The sequence below is a fragment of the Oncorhynchus masou genome, chromosome 1 (assembly GCF_036934945.1).
Source record: "Oncorhynchus masou masou isolate Uvic2021 chromosome 1, UVic_Omas_1.1, whole genome shotgun sequence".
Classification (NCBI taxonomy): Eukaryota; Metazoa; Chordata; class Actinopteri; order Salmoniformes; family Salmonidae; genus Oncorhynchus; species Oncorhynchus masou.
The window spans coordinates 30011772-30030401 of NC_088212.1; the positions used below are offsets into that span (position 1 = coordinate 30011772).

Consider the following 18630-nt stretch of genomic DNA (forward strand, 5'->3'; position numbering starts at 1 on the left):
TCTTCCCATTTCAGTTTTCATTAGAGTGAAAATAGGGTTAATCTAGAGTTGTACATGAATGATCTTAATAGTGCAGAGTACAGTACTGGCTCAGTCACCGGGGACAAACAGGGATATGTGGAAAACAAGTGCTGCACTGCATTAACATTACCTCAATACCAGCGAGTGCCTCTTCCTGTCCATTTGGAAAATATAAGGATGTTTTTAAGAGGAGAGGAGAGTGCATTTGGCAGGCTTTGAAGTTCTTGGCAATAATGCACTTTAAAAGAAACCTCTGCATTACAGAGAACACAAAAAGGTATTTCAATCAAAGGACCGGGCACAATTTTAGGGAGCCATGTAAACCGTAAACACACAATGGAAGATGCACTGATACATTTTTCCTCTTTTTCCTTTTGACTGTGTTTTTGGGGAGTCTTATAAAGCAAAACTGTATAATGTATGACAGGATTATCAGTATGAACAATTAAAACGTGCTCATGTGAGCTTTAAAAGCGGCTAAATTGGGATTATATTCAGTGTTAAGATTCACTGTTTTTAGACAGAGATAATGTGAATCTTGCGTGTGAACAAAACATAGCTTGAATCAATGTAGAAATAAACACCTTACTGTATCTTGAAAAATATAGCTTTTGAAAATGAATACTTTAAGGGCAACACAAGAGAAACTGAATTAATAAAACGCTGAAACAGTATTTTATTTTCTCTTCTCTGCACAGTTTAGTGTTTCAGTTACACCCTCTTGGCAGTAAAAACTGTCATCTAATATAGTGTCATCATACAGTCTTAACTACCACGTACGCCCTTACTAGCTTGAAAAAGGGGCCTTTCTTTAGAGAAAACGGATATGAAGTTATTTAATAAAACATATGATTGCATGAGGCACTCCCACTAAAAGTCAGAGTGCTGTCTGTGAAGGAGATAGGAGGGGGAGTTAGACAAATAAATAAACATGGGGACATGGCTGTATGAGTTGCGGGTAGCCCTGTCAATCAACAAAACATCAGAAAACATTCTCAATGAAGTGGAAAAAATATGTGGTTTCCTCTGAATAACTAAGGGAAAATGCTTGAGTAACTTCCAGCAACAATTCTAATAAACAAGGTCTTTGAATAACAATAAAGGTGTTATGGAAAAATCCCACTTGAAGAGAGAACTTGTACGTTCTGAAGTAAATCAAATCAAAGATCAGTATGACAGAAAGAACAACTTATTCATTTTTCCACCTGTGAAACCAGTTGAATAAGTTCAACCTGCTTTATATTCACAGTTGCTAACTGGCTTCATTGTTCAATTTGTGACACACTGAATGGCCCTAAGGGTTAATAAAACATGTGTCATGTTCATGTGTGGATCAACATGTACATTTAGGAAAGCTTTGAAGTTGTGGACAGTGGCGTGAGACTTGAGCCTGTAAGGACTGAGACAGAGGGGACAGCCAAAGTGGAGTCTGACATGTCTCTATCCAGCCATACATACATGTCACAGTGACTAGGTGGGCTCTGCATTCCATAATGTGCTCAACATAACACTGCAGATCAGAGCACCTAGAAAACAGTGAGGCAAATTCGTGACTGGGAGGCCGGAATTAGCTCTGAATTAAACATTACTTTGATGGAAAACTGATTGAGTGAACATCGGCAAAACCTAATAGAATGACCTTGAATTTGCTTAAGCAAGGATGGATAGGCACAGAGTATCCCACCCCTTCTCTCTCTTCCTCTCTCGCACACACACACACACACACACACACACACACACACACACACACACACACACACACACACACACACACACACACACACACACACACACACACACACACACACACACACACACACACACACACACACACACACACACACATTCTATTTCTCTCTTTTTGCTCTCTCTCTCTCTCTCTCTCTCTCTCTCTCTCTCTCTCTCTTCAGAAAGGAAAAATGGGCATAAAGTCACGTAAGACAAGCCAGAGTTTAGAGAACAACTTCAAAGTAAGGCATATGCAGGGACAGCACCATCTGAATACATTTTCTGGCCACCAGTCGATCTGCCCTCAGGCTAAGATTGTGGCTGTTCGCATCTCTCCTGACCCCTCATGAGCTCCCAGTTAAAACGAATCCCTCACGGACAAGGAAGACATGGAGAAAATGAGAGATGAAAAACATGATAAGAGTGGATATTTAGAAGAGAGAGGGATTCTATTATCAACTGTAGAAGTGCTGTAATGGGTTAAAGAGCCTTCAATTTTATTCAAGAATATATAGTACATATTAATGAAGCACTACTGTATTAATCATTACCTTGCTGTATACTCCCTTGAGTATTCACTTCATCGTTCAGGTATAAGTGTGTTGCTTTTGGTTCTTACGTGTATAACAGCATGTTTTTCATCAGTAGTACTTCATAGCTCAGTGACATTAATGCATCCATGAGAATTGTCAGTGTGTTGGAGATTTTTGGCTCAGGAGGATCTAAGACCTAAAATCTATGTCGTTGTAATTAATTAATTAAATATTTGATTGGGTAAATCCTTCATAAGTGTGTGGTTATATCTACTGGGACACAGGATCAAAATCACATACACACATTCATTCACGCTTGCTCAACCACCACACACACACACACTACACACCACACACACACACACACTACACACCACACACTCTGGAAGGAGTCAAAGGACTATTATGTAATGTGATGCAAGGTGCCCTTCAATTAGAAATTGAAATCCTTGAAAACAATTGGATAAAACATAGAAAATAATTTGTACCTTTCCTCATGATAATTGACTTGTCTAAAATAAATCTATGCCTGAAAAATTGTGTAAGCGCCAACAATCGGTTGGAGTAAGTATTGGGGTTGTGGTTAGGTTTTCCATTTTGACATACAATAGAGCAAGAGTTTCCTGTGCATCATGGGGAAAGGGTTTTGTGTTATGTGCTGGGCATGCGGTAGGGCAAGAAGACACTGGGATGTAGCCCTTGGAGCAAAAATTAATCTGCATGTGTGGAACTCTAAGCTGAGTCTATTGTTCATGATCACCATACCTGCAATTCATAGTGATATGGTACGCATGTGCGAACCACACACACACACACACACACACACACACACACACACACACACACACACACACACACACACACACACACACACACACACACACACACACACACACACACACACACACACACACACACACACACACACACACACACACACACACAGGGGAGTGGGGCTCTAATGAGGCCCTTGGAGACTGCTGGATTGTCAATCAAGCCTCTGCATGCTGACATGCGGTCGACAACATCAATGATATTTTTCCCAAACAGATAAAAGCCTGTCAGATTGCATCAGAAGAGAAGGGGATCAGAAGTCCATAGGAGTTTCAGTGAGAAAGACGAAGAGGGAGGGCTGAGGGAGGACATGAGGAAAGAAGAGTAAAAGCAAAAGGAAAGAGGGCAAGAGTAAAAAAAGAAGAAGAGAAGAAAATGAATGAAAAGCCAGAGAGAAAGAAATTGTGGGCATGGAAGAGAAGATGATGGTGAAACTTTTCTTCCCTCCAAATGTACACTATACAGTATAGCAAAAAGTATGTGGACACCCGTTCAAATTAGTGGATTCGGCTATTTCAGTCACACCCATTGATGATTGGTGTATAAAATCTCCACACAGCCATGTAATCGCCATAGACAAACATTGGCAGTAGAATGGCGTTACTGAAGAGCTCAGTGACTATCAACGTGGCACCGTCATAGTATGCCACCCTTCCAACGAGTCAGTAGAGCTGCCCCCGGTCAACTATAAGTGCTGTTATTGTGAAGTGGAAACATCTAGGAGCAACAACGGCTCAGCTATGAAGTGCTAGGCCACACAAGATCACAGAACGGGACCGTTGAGTGCTGCGTGTAGCGTGTTAAAATCGTCTGTCCTCAGTTGTAACACTCACTACTGAGTTACAAACTGCCTCTGGAAGCAATGTCAGCACAATAACTGTTCGTCGGGAGCTTCATGAAATGGGTTTCCATGGCCGAGCAGCAGCACACAAGCCTAAGATCACCATGCGCAATGCCAACCGTTGGCTGGAGTGGTGTAAAGCTTGCTGCCATTGGACTCTGGAGCAGGAAAAATGCGTTTTCTGGAGTGATGAATCACGCTTCACCATCTTGCAGTTCGACGGACGAATCTGGGTTTGGCGGATTCCAGGAAAACGCTACCTGCCCCAATGTATAATACCAACTGTAAAGTTTGGTGGAGGAAGAATAATGGTCTGGGGCTGTATTTCATGGTTCGGGCTAGGCCCCTTAGTTCCAGTGAAAGGAAATCTTAATAATACAGCGTACAAGGACATTCTAGAGCAGGCCTGGGCAACTCCAGTCCTCAGGGGCCTGATTGGTGTTATACTTTTGTCCCAGCCCCATCTAACACACCTGACTCAAATAATCAACTATTCATGACCCTCAGTTAAAAATGCAATTAGTTTCAATCAGGTGTGTTTGCTAGGGATGGGTGAAAAGTGTGACACCAATCAGGCCCCCGGGGACTGGAGTTGCCCAGGCCTGTTCAAGAGGATTCTGTACCTCCAACTTTGTGGCAATAGTTTAGGGAATACCCTTTCCTGTTTCAGCATGACAATGCCCCCATGCACAAAGCGAAGTCCATACAGAAATGGTTTGTCGAGATCGGTGTGGAAGAACTTGACTGGCCTGTACAGAGCTCTGACCTCAACCCCATTGAACACCTTTGGGATTAATTGAAACACCAACTGCGAGCCAGGCCTAATCACCCAACATCAGTGCCCGGCCTCACTAATGCTCTTGTGGCTGAATGGAAGCAAGTTCCAACAACTAGTGGAAAGCCTTCACAGAAGAGTGGAGGCTGTTATAGCAGCAAAGGGGATCAACTCCATATTAATGCCCATAATTTTGGAAGGAGATGTTCGACAAGCAGGTGTCCATTACTTTTCGTCATGTAGTGTATTTTCTGTTGTGCCACTCCTCCAGAATAATGTTGTAGATCTCTTTACTATGAATCATTCAGTAAATCAAATCTAATTGTATTTCTCACATGCACCAAACACAACAGGTGTAGACTTAACGGTAAAATGCTTACCAGCCCTTAACCAACAAAGCAGTTAAAAAGTAATAAAAAGTAGATAAATAAAAAAAGGAAACAGTATCACAATAAATTAACGAGGCTATATTTATTTAACTAGGCAAGTAAGATAAGAACAAATTCTTATTTACAATGACGGCCTACCCAGGCCAAACCCTAACCTGGATGATTCTGGGCCAATTGTGAGCTGCCCTATGGGACTGCCAATCACTGCCGATTGTGACCGCTGCGCCACTCGGGAGCCAATATACAAGGAGTACCGGTACCTAGTCAATCTGCAGGGATACGAGGTAATTGATGTGATTGATGTCATTTGTACAGTACATACAATATAGGTGGGGGTAAAAGTGACTAGGTAATCAGGATAGATAATAAACCGTGTGAAAGTGTGTTTATGTGAGTGTGGCGTCAATATGCATGTGTGTGTTTTGTGTGTGTGAGCGAATGTAGTGTGTGTGTGTTGGAGTGTCAGTGTAGTATGTGTGTGGGTAGAGTCCAGTGAGTGTGCATAGAGACAGTGCAAGAGAGTGAAGTATGTGACTCAGTTGAGGGAAACTTGCTTCTGACTTCAACTAGATGATCAGACAGATCCCTTTCTGACAGTTATAATCATTTATGCCCTTCCTCAATGATACTTCGCCATTTTTATTTTCAGTACAGATCAATAGATGCTGTACATAGATTCCATACAGGGAAAAAATGACTATATAGAGTTGAAATCAATATATAAAGTTTTCATTGGTCAGCTTCAGCTTCACAGCTGTGCACTTAAATGCACTAGGCTACACCAGTATATAATGCTGAGCATAGAAAAATGCACAATTTCCAGGGTTAGGAAAAGATCGCATGCGACAGACAGGTACTAGAATATTAATGCACAGTGACAGGTATCATTTGACAATTTTTCTTCTTTTGCCACATTTCTGAACTCATCTGATAGTCACAGCGGTAGACATGATTCGTAATAGGTGATGGTCAGAGGGGGAGGTGCATTTAAAAGAAGTAATCTATTTATCTTTGAGAATATAGCACACCTCTTTGGAAATATATAAGTATCGTAGAAAAATGTATTTAATCATTTATTTCTCCTTATATTAGCTGGAGTGGGTATACGTGTTGGCGTCGTCCCTGTTTAGTCAACATCACACATGTAGATTCCCCTCGATGGTACCTACAAAAGCCCCAACTCACTGCAGAGGGCATCATGCAGCTGGGGTTAGTGCAATGGCCAGGACAGTCCTGTCTAGGTGGGAGGGCTGGAGATCCAACCTCATAACAAGAGGATTTCATTACCAAACTAAACCTAAGCTCTGCTAACAGACCATGCTTATCCCATGCTGCTGAGCCTTGCCTTTCCAAGTGTATTGTTCCAGGAACACACCAACACACAATTAGCATGGCGGCATGTAATTAAGACTCTTTTCTCTGAGCCTATCATTATCACATGGCTTTAGCCCAACATGGTTCCTGCATGCTGCTGCTGGGTTCACAGCTTGGACAGGAGACAGGGATACATGGGATGACATGAGCATGAGAGATAGTGCTGCTGCTGGGTTCACAGCTTGGACAGGAGACAGGGATACATGGGATGACATGAGCATGAGAGATAGTGCTGCTGCTGGGTTCACAGCTTGGACAGGAGACAGGGATGCATGGGATGACATGAGCATGAGAGATAGTGCTGCTGCTGGGTTCACAGCTTGGACAGGAGACAGGGATGCATGGGATGACATGAGCATGAGAGATAGTGCTGCTGCTGGGTTCACAGCTTGGACAGGAGACAGGGATGCATGGGATGACATGAGCATGAGAGATAGTGCTGCTGCTGGGTTCACAGCTTGGACAGGAGACAGGGATGCATGGGATGACATGAGCATGAGAGATAGTGCTGCTGCTGGGTTCACAGCTTGGACAGGAGACAGGGATACATGGGATGACATGAGCATGAGAGATAGTGCTGCTGCTGGGTTCACAGCTTGGACAGGAGACAGGGATACATGGGATGACATGAGCATGAGAGATAGTGCTGCTGATGGATACAGCAGCATGAAGGAAATAAACTGTATAGTATTATCATATCAGAATATTTGGTCTGCTTGATAGAAACTCCAACTTCTCTGTCAGAAAGTGAAGTTCTGTCTGTAAGTGCCCACTGGAACAAAAGTTTATGAATATTACTTTCTCTATTTCGTAGAACAATTTACCTAAAAACAAGATACAACAAAAAGTAACTACTGCAGGCAGGCTACGTTAATTTTAAAGATTTAAATTAAAGTATAGACCTATTAGTTGACATTGTCATGGATCTTGGAAGCATTGTTAGTCACATAATAACCATTGCTATCTTGCTGATGTTGAAACAACAGGATACAATTACCATATGAATGGTAACGTTGTAATGTATAATATGGTCAAACTGTTCCTTTAAGCATACCCGTCTACATGGTGAATGAAGTGTCGTTTTTCAGCGTTAACTCCTCCTTTGCATTCTGAACAAGTTGCGCTGTTTCTTACACTTGAACAACCAAGTAGTTTCTAAGCGCATTCCCCGTTAGCTAATGTGGAGGGAAAGAGGTTTTTTTTTTTTACCTACCCGAAAATATAGATTTGGCACCGGATATCACTTGACAGTTAATATAAGAACATACGAAGGTCGGTTATTAAAGGTAAACTTCATCGAAGTAAATATAGTTTTGATCGAAACTCTTGACTGAACGAGTGTCCTGTGAAGAAAGCAATAGATGTGGTTCGATTTCCATGCTTATAATAAGACTCATCTTTTGCCTGTCGAATTGAAACTCACATATGATATTAGGAAGTGAAATGGGACGTCATCCTTGAATTTAAATTGGTTCGTGCCCAGTTTGTTTGCCTGTGAGCGTCTCGGGAAGAATATCGAAGTTGCATTCTTCAGCACCCATACGGAGGGAGAGTGGGTTGCAACTAGCCCACTGGGTAGAGTGAAGAAGACACTTCAGGGAAGTTGCTTTATCCGGCTATTGACGCCGAAATTAAAACAGTTGCATTTGGTGGATTATTGGGGAGTTCATCATCATGGAAAAGTTGGAGATTATTCAGTATATCAAAATGGAGATGTGAAAACGTGGCACTTTGTTTTCACACTGTCAATTTTGGGTTTATTCTAGTGCGTAAACTGGACGGTCCCCCCCCCTTTGCAGATAGTCGATTTATTTCGGTTTGTTGGAGCGATCGTGCATTCTTGTCAACTTTATCAGGGAGAAACTTTTTCATCAGCAAAATGCCACAACTTAACGGAGGTGGTGGTGATGATTTGGGGGCGAATGATGAAATGATATCATTCAAAGATGAAGGCGAGCAAGATGAAAAAATATCCGAAAATGTATCAGCGGAGAGGGATTTGGATGATCTGAAGTCTTCGTTAGTGAACGAATCGGAAAACAACAGTAGCTCGTCAGACTCCGAGGTAAGGCCGTTGTATGCTGATCTGAAGTCTGATCTATTGCAAACGCGTGTCTATAGCCTATAGGCTTTATACTACATGCCCATTTAAAAAACATTTTTTTTTTTAGGTATAGCCTATTGCTGAAGTAGACTACTAATACATGTTTTCTCCTTTTTGTTCTGTGTGCGCCTCTGTCCTTGTCAGCAAGCAGAGCGGCGCCCTCAACCAAGACCAGACTTGGACAGTTACGAGAAAACCAGGGATTACTTTAGTGAAGGTAAAATCTGTCACTTGCAATGCTACATTGTTACATTTGCTTTGCTATTGTTTAATGCATTTCATATGTATGTGATGTCCCTTCTATTTACTGATATTCATGCTCTGTCCTTGCAGCCCTCAGAAGACAGCAAGATGGTGGCTTTTTCAAAAGTCCCCATTATCCTGGGTACCCGTTTCTTATGATCCCAGATCTTACCAACCCCTACCTATCCAATGGGGCCCTCTCCCCTAGCGCAAGAACGGTGAGTGACCATAACAAAATTAATCTACAATGTAGGCTACTCTTTAGTGTTGACAGTTATCCGCGTTGCTTTCCACTGAAGGCATGTGTAAAAATTGGTTATGCACAACCAGACCGCCATATTCCCTTCGAGTGGCCTCTCAAGGAGTAGGCTAACTAGTTCTTTGTTCTTCTGGGATTTTTTTCCTCCTGTCAGCCTTCTGTAGGGTACTAACTTCACATTTTTAGGCTCAATCTCTAATTCAGATGAAGTCCATGATTATCTATGTGTTGGTCTATTTATTTCGAGGCAGAAGTGATTATGATAAATATGAGCAGTTAAGTGTTTTGTAAATGTGATTCTTCAACGGAAGCTGTGGCATTCGGGTGGTTAACAACTTATTAGGTACTAAGTACATACTACATTGAGAACCATGAATTCCAAAGTCCATCTAATGTTCCATAGAGCCCAAATTCAACAATAAGTATGAAGGAAAACTTTGCAATAATGATAACTTGTGGGTGATAGCCAACATGTACTCTTACAAACAGACACTTTATGCACAGGGCATCAGATGTTGCAGTCAAAGAGACCTGAGCAAAACATGATGTAGTAGGCCACAGTAGTGTCCAATAACCTGTCATTCTGAATGTGCTTATTTTCAGGAGTTGACTGTCCTGTCAAAATTAGTTTTAGCCCAGTTATTTACCCAAAATCATATGCACATGACTTAGAAAGTCATTTTCTTCTTTAAAATAATGCCCACTGTAAAACTACTGAGACCTGCTTGTTCAGGTAAATTCTAGTTTTCTGCATAAAATATATATTTTTAAGAAATAATATAACTTATCACCTTAGATATCTGTATGCATTTCATGTAGATAATGTTATCCATTGTGTATGTAATTCACAATTAAATAATGTGCATCATTATCAATTAAATAATAGTGTAAACGTCATTAACATACCACCCAATGAAGTAATGTTGTTGTTAAGAGCATTTCCATCCCCCAGTCCTTCTCACTCTAAAAAGCAAATGATTTGGATGGGACCAGTCAAGCATTTCAGTGAAAAGCAATTATCCCCTTTCTTCCTCTGCTTTTCCCTGCCTCCTTTTCACTGTTCCAAACCAACTCTCCCTGCCTCCTTTTCACTGTTCCAAACCAACTCTCCCTGCCCCCTTTTCACTGTTGCAAACCAACTCTCCCTGCCTCCTTTTCACTGTTCCAAACCAACTCTCCCTGCCTCCTTTTCACTGTTCCAAACCAACTCTCCCTGCCTCCTTTTCACTGTTCCAAACCAACTCTCCCTGCCTCCTTTTCACTGTTCCAAACCAACTCTCCCTGCCTCCTTTTCACTGTTCCATACCAACTCTCCCTGCCTCCTTTTCACTGTTCCAAACCAACTCTCCCTGCCTCCTTTTCACTGTTGCAAACCAACTCTCCCTGCCTCCTTTTCACTGTTCCATACCAACTCTTCCTGCCTCCTTTTCACTGTTCCATACCAACTCTCCCTGCCTCCTTTTCACTGTTCCATACCAACTCTCCCTGCCTCCTTTTCACTGTTCCATACCAACTCTCCCTGCCTCCTTTTCACTGTTCCATACCAACTCTCCCTGCCTCCTTTTCACTGTTCCAAACCAACTCTCCCTGCCTCCTTTTCACTGTTCTATACCAACTCTCCCTGCCTCCTTTTCACTGTTCCATACCAACTCTCCCTGCCTCCTTTTCACTGTTCCATACCAACTCTCCCTGCCTCCTTTTCACTGTTCCATACCAACTCTCCCTGCCTCCTTTTCACTGTTGCAAACCAACTCTCCCTGCCTCCTTTTCACTGTTCCATACCAACTCTCCCTGCCTCCTTTTCACTGTTCCATACCAACTTTTCACTGTTCCATACCAACTCCCTGCCTCCTTTTCACTGTTCCATACCAACTCTCCCTGCCTCCTTTTCACTGTTCCATACCAACTCTCCCTGCCTCCTTTTCACTGTTCCATACCAACTCTCCCTGCCTCCTTTTCACTGTTCCATACCAACTCTCCCTGCCTCCCTGTACCTTCCATTCAATTAGGGAGGCGTTTGTTGACCATTGTTATTCTGAGCAGGCGCTTGATGGCTTCATTGGAGGTCTCCATTGGGGCTCATTAACTAAATGGCTACTCTCTACACACAAGTTGCATACCACTGTGGAGATCCTATTTTGTTCCTCAAGCCATTTGTAGGGATAGGCAATTAGCATAAATGTTGCATTTAATTAGCATGCCTGTGTTTTTTCCATGTTTAAATTTCAATCTGATGGACATTATCTAGATCTATTCCAATTCTTGCTTTAATCGATGTAAAGTGGCTGTTCCACTGGATGTCAGAAGGTGAATTCACCAATTTGTAAGTCGCTCTGGATAAGAGCGTCTGCTAAATGACTTAAATGTAAATGTAAATGTATGGTTTGAACCATACCATTTTTTTTGTACACTCCTTGCCTGAATTTGGCAATGAGATTAAAAAAGTTTTTCAAATTAAGATAATTTTCTTTACAAAATGTTGTATGGTCCATGTTTGTGCAAGCAATCCATGCTGCTCTCTCACGTCACAAAAATATGAATTGTGTGGACAAATATACAATATTTTCCTTCTCACTGCTTCCTTATTGATGTTTTTCATCACTTTCTCTTTTTTTTGTGTGAGTTGACCAAAATGTCAATCCTATCCAAGGTCAGTGATATCAGAAAAGAATATAGCTATTTTTTGCAAATGTGCCAGGCCCTATTTACTACTAACCTTCCATGTTGTGTTCCTTGCAGCACTTGGTATTTTAGCAGAACTTGTGATCAAATAGCCTATTTATTATGTTTCGTTAGCAAAATAATAAGTAAGTACATTTTACTTAACCCTGTCTTGAACTCGCGTTGTTCCTCCATGATCCCTCACACAAAGCATGCTGGGACCTAGAGCTCCACCTCCGCATGGTTTTGATTTGTTTTAGAAAAACAAACTCTTAAACAAAAAGTTAGTTAGGATAGCTGTCAGTTTTCTTTCTCAATGTTATACGCTTTAGGGAGGGATCCACATTCCTTCTAAGCCTTTCCAATTTGGAGCTATATCCCCTTAATGACATGGGGAGGACAGAATCAGGTCAATGGGATGTATTGAGCCCACTCTGTCAATCAGCACAACCATGGTAGAGAAACTACAGTGAGACAATGGCTGGCTGGAATACTCAGGATATTTACTGAACAAGTAGTCCTAAACGGCACATTTACTGGTATTGCCCCATTGAGCTGAATAAAACTCATTGCCTGGGATCTAACAAAAAATGCTCTGAATTCGAATAATCTGATAATTTATCATCTTTTAAGACTACAATGACAGATATTGAACCGTTATGCCAAGTTGGATACAGCTGCATTTAATAGAGAATACTTGTTACTGGTCTCCACTCAAACATTGGGTTAACAAGTTTGTTAAACTAATGAGTTCCACAGTAACATTTGCTCTGTACATACCTTCAAGGTTTCCTAATTGGTTAGTTAGCTGGAGAGTGTGACTGAGGTCTCTATACAGGCTCATAGAGTAGATAATTAGTCTTGTTGAGTTTGACAGAATTGCTCCAGATTTGGGCAGAAATGAATTAAGGGCATAAAGATATTCTACAGTACTTTTGTATACTTTTTATCCATTAGTTCTAAAAGTAGCGCCCACAAGCCAAAAGTGATCCCCGGAAATTGCGTACTACGTCACAAATGTGCAGATATGTGCACCACATCATTTTTCTCTCTCTACTGTGTGTGCATCTTATTAGCTGTCACTCAAATGGCGACGGCTGAAGCTCATTGGCTGAAACTCGAATTGCCAGGGGGCAGACCCACGTTGGGGGAGTAAATGTTGCTTTCAAACTAGGGATTTTGTGGCTAATTGAGGTAAAACTGTAATTCTGCACCTAGATTATGCATGTATGAACTACACATTGGCACATCCCAGCCTAAATCGGGAGGTTTAAAACAAGATTTACTAGTTACCAAAGTACCGGAGCATGTCTTCAATTTCAAATCAGTTTCATACTGTAGTTTGGTGTTGCAAATATTCTGTTCTGGAGCTCAGTTAAAACAGAGTTCAGAATAAGGAATGTCAACACAGATATTGGAGTAGTAAAGGTACATTGACAACACGGTCTTCCTTGCTTTGAATCAACCAATTGATAACAAGCGTAATGGATGTATCATAACTTTAGTAGTAATTAGTGAATGCTTCATATCTCTAACCTTTATGTGGAATTGTTTGGGAAGTCTTGCTTTTTCTCCCCAAGGTGCATTCTCTCTGTCTCTGGGACAATGCTGTCGACAACTCCCCCTTCTGGCCTCCCCCAGTAATATAGATACTATGATAATACATGGGCATTTTCAGTAAATTGATATGCCATGTTGTAGAAGAAGCAGTGTAATGTCCAGACGAAGAGAGCAGGGACAGAGGCTTCTCAAGAGACCACCATGATTTCTCAGAATACGCCTGGTTTCTTTTAGTGTTTCTGGTTTAATCTAGTATTGTATGTCAATTGTTTTGAGGCACAAATTGAGAATGTGGATATGACAACCCTAACGTGAGCAATGGTAAGACACTTTGGCTCAGCACAACACAAGTCCCTAGATGGAGAAGCATAACTGATTTAGTGGCTGTTCTGAGCTGACATTCCACTGTAATCCGCTGAGGGTTCAGGAAGAACTTTGCTTTTGGAATTCCGTTTCACTAGACTTTTGTCATGGGTGGAGGGCCAAGGAGGCTGTCCCCTGTGAGGTACAATGTCAGACGGTGTTGCTTTTAGGCCTAGTGTAGATGTAATTAAGAACTCTCAGTGACGAGTGCTGGGGGAGGTGTTCCAGACTACGATGTTCATCGGCCCTATTATATTTTAGTCAAGATTGTTTTCTTTTTTAAAGGGACACCCTTTGTACAATGTTGTCAGTAACAGTGATTTACCTCATGTGAGAGGTGTCTGTCATTTCGGCTAAAGTCAGTTGAATACAACTAAATCAAATGCATGTATGCTAGTCAATCATGGGCTTTGAAATAGGGGTGTTACTATGTCTGAACATGTCAGTTCCTACAATTGCATGCTTCACTGAGGTCTTCATTTTTCCAGCCTTGCTGATGGTTTTGGTGTTTAAAAATGGGCAGACAAAGACAAGTAAACAGTGGCATTGTCCTATTGAATAAACAGACCTCTCCTTGTATAAGCAAACAGTGTTTGTGTGGAGCAGTCTTTTCATCAGGTAAGACACTGCCTTTTCCACTAACCTTGCAGTCCCAATGATTGAGGGGCGGTTGAGGAGACGAGCATCAGGGGAGGTTCTGTGGCTGCTCTGCTACAGAGGGGACAGTGTCCAGGACGCTCATTCTGACAAGCCTCGACACTGTGCAACTGCTGAAAGTCATCTCAATGTTAGCTGGCAAATATTTTTTTACAAGGACTGTGTAAACAGAGCTAACATTTTTTTTACTAGGTTTATGTTTTAGAAAAAAAAAATTATTCAAAGGCAAACAAGTCTACATCAATTTAGTAGCAGCTTTTTGATTAAAAAAAGATTGCACGCGCCCTCAGGGACGTCAAGACCAGCTAACATCTCACAACTAAAATGATTTATTTGTCATAAATGGTCTTATTGTTTGCAATGGGGGGAAATTAAATGCTCAAAAAGCATTATTATTTGGCTAAACTGAAGTAAACTACAGATCTGAAGAACGGTGTTCTACTAACCCTTGAATATACAGCTCTAACCCAGATTAAGTTCTGATATGTCTTAAAGACGGTTTGAAAACCTTTCTCTAGTACCCACCCATATTAATTGAATGAATAGAGTATAAACCATGTTTTACACTTTTTTAGATTTTGGTTTTCTACTGATTACTTCATGCAGTGGTGAAGGTGCTACTTAGGTCTTTGCTCTGAATTCTCAGCTCAAATATCTTCCTGTGTCTCGGGGAGGATGGATATTTCTCCGTATTTCATCTTTCGGACTCAGGGTTGTTCATGTTCAGTTCATAACAGCACTTGTATTGAAGTGTGTGAAATGGTGCCAGTCCTGGTCTCTATTCCTCCCTCTTTGGTCTCTGTGGAAAGCATGAGCTGGCGTCAAATCCTACCGCCATCCCCTCGCCTACGAGCTCACCACCTACATACCCTCCCTCCCGCCTGCCATTAGAAATTCTGTTTATAGCACTCGCTGGCTTCTCAAGAGCAGGGCCCATCAGGAGCATCTCGGCACCCTTTGAGGAAAGGATAACCCCCCCCTCAGCCGCAGACTCCCTACGTTCTGTGACATCAATGAATCCTTTTGAAGTGCCCATATGAATGTGTGCAAATGTGTTTTTATCAATTTATTCCAGATATGTGTTTTGGTCTAACCAGAACTACTGCAGAGTTTGAGATGTAGTACAGTACTTGTCTTCATGAAAAAAAATTGGGACTACTTTTTGTCAAACCTGATAGATATTTTGCCAACCAAAGCATGGATACCTTTCAAATCCAATTTGATAGCATCTGTTTTACTTGATACAGTAAGTAGAAATGTATATGTTATTTGTGAAACAAGTCACCTGGCCTAGTTTTCCAGGTTTACGTTAGGAGCAGGTTAGAAGGCATCTTAGTAAGTCTTTATGACCATGAGTCAATGGCTTGAGTCAATGTAATGTTGTGCAACATCAAACCCCAGCAGCAGGTTTCAAGAAACCACATGTTGATCATATATACCTGTCTATCACTCATTTCACCTAATATCTTGAACATTGTTACTGTGTAGGCAGTTTCCTGACCCTCTCCATGCCTGAAAAGAAAGACAGCACAGCACTGTTTGATGTACATGGACGTGTTGATATTTGCAGCCCTCTTGTAGCAGATTCTCCTATTTTCTACTGTCTTTAGGATAGGCCATGATGGGGTTCAGAGAGTCAGAGGAGTCAAGGTAGTGGAAATGCAATATGATTCTCATTGACAAACCTGTCATCTTTGGCATGAAGGTAAGGGCTAAGCCATGTGTGATATGTGGAATTCTCCCACTAAACAACGGAGCTCCCAGCAAGGCCATACAGCTGTTAACTGTATTGAAAGTAGAAAGGTTGCCATGACATGAGCAGGAGGTTGTGGGGGTTGGATCATATATCATATGAATGCCAGCATGTCTCAAGCTCACTAATGTCTATGGTCTCCGTTATTAGGAGTAAGCCTCCGTTTAGGAGGGAGTATTTCTCCCTAGTTTTAACAGGGGATCTGAGTAATCAATCTGACTCACAGGTGATTAGGCCAATGGCTGATTGATGGGGAAGGGGGCACAGTGATGACACCACTACTCACAGCTTTGGGGTTCCTTGTACGTGGCCCCGCACTTTGCAGAGACTTGTTTATATTATATTAACTAAGGTTAGCTCTCAAAGTGTACACTAAAGTTTTCATTCCATGCTAATAAAACCTGATTGTACAGCAAACAAAATCTAATCTAAATAGGTTTTATCAGTCTGGTATTACAAACAGCTGTTTTCAGTTTAAGTTGTGCATGCAGCAGAAGAGGGAGAGGGGAGCAGAGAAGGTAAGAGGAGAGATTGTTGATGAGATGTGGTGGTGGGAGCATAAACTGGGGCAGATATAGGCCTCACTATTCCTTTGCTTGTTATCCTGAGGTCGGCCAGCTTCCAGACCTTGAGGCTCTCATTTGAGGGATTCTCTCCCCCACAGAGCTGCACTACTCTGCTATGGACCAGAATGCATTGCCCTTTCCTCACAGGCCAATCAGAGAGCTGCAGGACACTGTCAGATCCTACAGATCTAGATTCACTGGTACTTAGTACTTAGATCTTAATCTGGTCTCACTTAAATTCATATAACGGCCATGGAAATAATTTTTTAAGGCTTACTCTGCAATTTTTACTCTCAGGAACGCAGGATAAAGTAAGTAAAGTAACTACTGGTAGGTTACCATAGGTTAATTGTGAAGTGTATATACTAGTATGGCCAGATTAGACTCTCCAATCTATACTATATAAAGAAATGGCTGGGTATCTTTCCAGCATGAGTTTAGTTGTCAGTGAGCGGAGCAGCTGTTGTTCATGTTGAAGATGTAAATCAGTGTGTCTCATTCCAGCACTGCTGGTCCTGGCTTAAGTCTCCTGGTGAAGGGCTGTAGAGCCATCACGTTGCACCTGCATGCATTCTAAAGGTCCTAGATACCACCGTAACACAGTAAGATGAGGACATATTTTCTTGGACATACATGGACATTGGACATAGTGTCCCTCTGTCATAAGACCTACGTACTTGGTGATTACATGACACTTTGAAAGATTTGTGAGAAACATGTGTTAATGAACATGCAGTCCATGTAATCAATACAATGTCAAACAAGTTCACTAAAGTGTGAACTGGTGTGCTACTCCCATTTCAACTCTTATTCAATTTCATACATATTTACAGTGTAATAACACTAGTGTTTATAGTACACTAGTGTAATGTAAGCTTGCATACATTTACAAGCAGCAGATGGATGTATTGGAATGTTTCCTGGAAGAGAGTAGCTGCTACCCATTTTACTGAATGTCAACATTTGTTAAATCACTTTAAGCTTCTGGAGATAAGGATTAACTTGTTCAGTGGAGGATGTCTGGGGAAGATGCAAGACTTTCAAACAAGGTTCTTTGGATAAGGCATGTAGGTGGAACATCACTTTTGGACCTGTGACAGGGCTTTCAGTGTAATGCCATAACTGAAATGGTTATTTAGTTATCATTCAGCTTGTTGATGTGGATGTTGTCCTAACATTTAAATTCCCCATTTGCCTCTGGTTGCCTTAGCTGCCTCCATGTAACCCCTGTATAACCAATTGTACTTGTTAAGGAGTCACAATGTTCTGCAGAGCATCACATTTGATTAAAGCAAAGACACAATTCACCTGAAATGTGTAGCTTCGTTGTCTCCACTTGTGGATCTAGTTAGTCAGACGAGTTGTAAAATGGTCACAGCTTTTAATTGTTTTGATTTGTAGTTTTTATGGCCTTTCATGGAATATTTCAAACCATTATGCAATGTACTTGATTACCATGAATAATACACGCTGATGAATTCCAGCTGAGATCGTCAAGCTTTGGTTTCAGGTGATTTTGGGATTTCCCCTCCTCCTGCCTTTTAGCAGGGACATGCACATAGGATTGTCTAACGTTCGCCAGCCGCAAATAAATAGCACCTCTGAACAGTATCAGCAGTCACTCTCTTTTGTGTTCACACAGCAAAGACCTTGGTCGTCAGTCACTCAGCCTGGTTAAAGTACTCTGAACCAGAAGGTGGCTGTAGCATTGTTTGGCAATGCTTGTCCGTTTGTGTTGCTTAGTTTATGGTCTAGATTCAAATGTTAGTTTGCTAGCTGCACTAATATTGCTATTTTGTAGAAAGCCCTTGTTGATACAAGCTAGATAATTACCTACCAAGATGACGAAGAAACTATTTAATTCACTTTCCATAATCACATACTGCCAGTGCCAGCCCATAGCCAAATGTTTAGCTAGCTAATGTTAGCATATTCATTAGTTAGCACAACATAGCTGGTTAGCTAGCTA

General features: G+C 41.5%; 1 protein-coding gene across 2 annotated transcripts in view; it reads left to right on the forward strand.

Annotated features, from left to right (window-relative positions):
* Window positions 1-7639: 7639 nt before the first annotated feature.
* LOC135541733 (transcription factor 7-like 1-B) overlaps window positions 7640-18630 on the forward strand; it is a 51258-nt gene continuing 40267 nt past the window's right edge. For both annotated transcript variants that reach the window (XM_064968062.1, XM_064968071.1), the window contains exons 1-3: window positions 7640-8560; window positions 8744-8816; window positions 8933-9060. In XM_064968062.1, coding sequence (XP_064824134.1) covers window positions 8375-8560; window positions 8744-8816; window positions 8933-9060 — 387 coding nt within the window. In that variant the 5' untranslated portion in view covers window positions 7640-8374. The remainder of the gene's footprint in view (window positions 8561-8743; window positions 8817-8932; window positions 9061-18630) is intronic.